The 3,020-nt window shown below is 33.1% G+C and overlaps 1 protein-coding gene across 1 annotated transcript in view; it reads right to left on the bottom strand.

Annotated features, from left to right (window-relative positions):
* DDX4 (DEAD (Asp-Glu-Ala-Asp) box polypeptide 4) overlaps positions 1–3,020 on the bottom strand; it is a 95,963-nt gene that overhangs the window by 41,745 nt on the left and 51,198 nt on the right. Inside the window, exon 3 of the mRNA XM_012655269.1 lies at positions 1,333–1,410. Within this exon, the coding sequence (XP_012510723.1) occupies positions 1,333–1,410 (78 nt within the window). The remainder of the gene's footprint in view (positions 1–1,332; positions 1,411–3,020) is intronic.

The raw sequence follows: 3,020 nt of genomic DNA, 5'->3' as shown, positions 1-3,020 counted from the left end.
TCTCTAAATGTAATATTAAAATATTATTTCTAATGTTAGCAGTAGCTAACAAAACCCACATTTGAACCTCTTAGCATAATCACATGGTCAAAATCAACAGTGCATCTTATTTATCAATATGCAGCCTTAAAAAATATATGTATATTTGAGTAAATTATTTCCATTAGTAGCAGGAACATGTCAATATAAAATCCAAATTTGTATTCATTGTCTAAATAAGAAGTAAGTTTTCCAAATGTCAAATGAAATACCACACATCAACTTTCCATGATAATAAAAATATCTGGAAATATGAAAAGTTTTTCAAAAAATAACACCCCATAAATTAAAGGATAAGTGTTACATGTGTTTAAAACTACCAAGCAGCCACAGCCATGACATCCCCTAAAAGAAATAAATGATCATATGTATTTTCAAATAACCTAACTTGAAGTTCTAATGAATAAAACAGTACAGAATATTTTTAGCTTTTTAACATCAAGTCTAAAAATGAACTTCAGAAAGGTGTTTTACTGGTTGTTATCTATTAAAATCAATGTTGGTAGTTCTAAAAGTAAAATTTTAATATCAAATCTTAGCAAAATAACCTCTTAAAAAATTAACACTATGAGCTAACAGAAATGTTTCCCATTCTTCCTCTTCTTGAAAAATATAAAACTCAAGGAAGAGGTCCTTCCCACCTCTATCTAACCCCTGAAATTTTTTGTTTGTTTTTTTTTTTTCATTTTTTGAGACAGAGTCTTGCTCTTGTCGCCAGGCTAGAGTGCAGTGGCAACATCATAGCTCACTGCAACCTCAAACTTCTAGCTCAAATGATCCTCCTGCCTCAGCCTCCTGAGTAGGTGGGACTACAGGCTCTGTGTCAGAACACTCAGCTAATTTCCCTATTTTTAGTAGAGACCAGGTCTCACTCTCGCTCAGGCTGGCCTCGAACTCCTGAACTCAAGTGATCCTCGCTCCTCAGTCTCCCAGAGTGCTAGGATTACAGGCGTGAGCCACTGGGCCCAGCCTAATCCCTGAATTTTTTACAAACATTCTTCCCATTTCAACTGTTGGAAATCAATACCATAAACACATTAAGAAGCAGCTCTATGAAATGTCTATCCATCCAACCTGTCCATCTGTACAACTGACTATTTCCTACTATACCCAAAAAGTAAAACGGCAAAAAGAACATTGACATGTGAAAAAATGATGACCCATTATCCCAGCACAAAGTCTACTATACACTGAGTTATAACAGTCTTAGCTTTGCACCAAACATCTATGAAAGCCTCTATTCATTTCACTATTCAACAGTTCAGGAGATTAAGGAAAGACAAAGATACTTACCTCTATTTCCCAAACTCCTCCCAGAGGCAAATCCACTTCTCATGAAATGATCTCTTCTCGAAGGTCCATCATCCATTTCTAAAGCCAATAACATTTTGAAGCAAGTCAAACAAAAACATGTATCTAAGTAGTTGTAGACTTTAGACTTTTTCAATGTGCCACACGTGGCAAAGAAGGAATTTTATATAGCAGTAAGTAAGAAGACAAAGTGCCTGGTAGAAAAATGGGCTATGCAAGAATTCAAGGTTGCAGTGAGCTATGATTGTGCCACTGCACTCCAGCCTGGGTGACAGAGCCAGACCCTGTCTATGAAAAATAAATAAATAAATGAAAGTGGACTATGAATATGAATAGGTAGTTCTCAAAAAAAAAAAGTAAACGGTGACTAAATCTTGCTAATAATTAAAGAATTGGAAATCAAAGGAGACAGCAATTTTCAACCACATGATTGAATAGAAAAGTTAGGTTTGCTAATACCCAGAAAAGTCAACGGACAAAGGGAAACAAGCACATACCACACACTGTATTTAGACTATAATCTAGATCAATCTTTATCCTGATTAATCCTAACTGATCCCAATAGGCATATACCTTTCTAAAGTACACTAATATGAATTTCTCCTCTGGATATACACAAACAGTTACACAGACACACAAAGATGTTTTTGTAAGCACTTTCTGTAATAGCAAAAAACTGATTAAAGGAGAAAAAAGAAATCGTGGTCATCCACAGAATGCTATGCACTTGAATTTCATTGAAATACATAGCATTCAATGTGAGAGAATTGACATTCTTCAACAGACAGAATGTTTATTAAAAACCTGGCCCTGTAGAAAGCCACAGTGTAAATTCGACAATAGATTTCAAAGTCAATATCCTATATACAAAATTCTCTAATCATGATGCAATCAAATTAAAAGTCATTAAATACAAAAAACTTGTTTAAAATCCCCCTACATTTGGGAACATATTTTTAAAAACACTTCTATATAACCCACAACTCAAAAAAAAAAAAAAATAAACCCACAATGGAAGTTTAAAATTACTTAGAATCATATGATAAACATGTTGCTTGTTATTGAAATATTTATACTAGAAAATAAATACTTGATTAATAAGCTTAACAGCCATCTCAATGAATAAGAACATTAGAAGAGTTAATCACACAAAAGTAAATGAGGAAGTAAAGGTAAGAGCCAAAATTACTAAAACAGGAAACAAACATATAATACAGTGGCTCATAAACCCAAAGCCTGGTTCTTTAAAAAGATCAATAAAACTTGCCAGAGTGATGAATTACTGAAGACTAATAATGGGGGAAAGAGGGCAACAGATAGAAAAGGCACAAATGAACAGTATTAGAGTTGTTTTTTTTTAAAAAAAAGAATCTCTAAGATAGAAGACAAAAAAAAGAAAGAATTTATCCAAACAACTTTGTTACTAAATTCAAAATCTTAAAAGAAATGAAAAAATTCCTAGAAAATTAATTCTCCAGAACTGATTCAAGAAACAATAAAAACAAAGCCAACTGTCCTATGGAAATTAAATCAGTACTTAAATCTCTGAATCAAGCAGATGCACAGATAGGGTTTTACGAGTGAGTTCTAACAAACTCTCAAAGACCAAATCATTCAGATGTCATGTAATTATTCCAAGAAATAGGAAGAGGAATTATTCACCAACTCAT

The sequence above is a fragment of the Propithecus coquereli genome, unplaced genomic scaffold (genome assembly GCF_000956105.1).
Source record: "Propithecus coquereli isolate 6110/MARCELLA unplaced genomic scaffold, Pcoq_1.0 Scaffold47, whole genome shotgun sequence".
NCBI lineage: Eukaryota > Metazoa > Chordata > Mammalia > Primates > Indriidae > Propithecus > Propithecus coquereli.
Note: the sequence above shows the minus strand (reverse complement) of the source record. Positions and strands in the feature narration are given on the sequence as shown.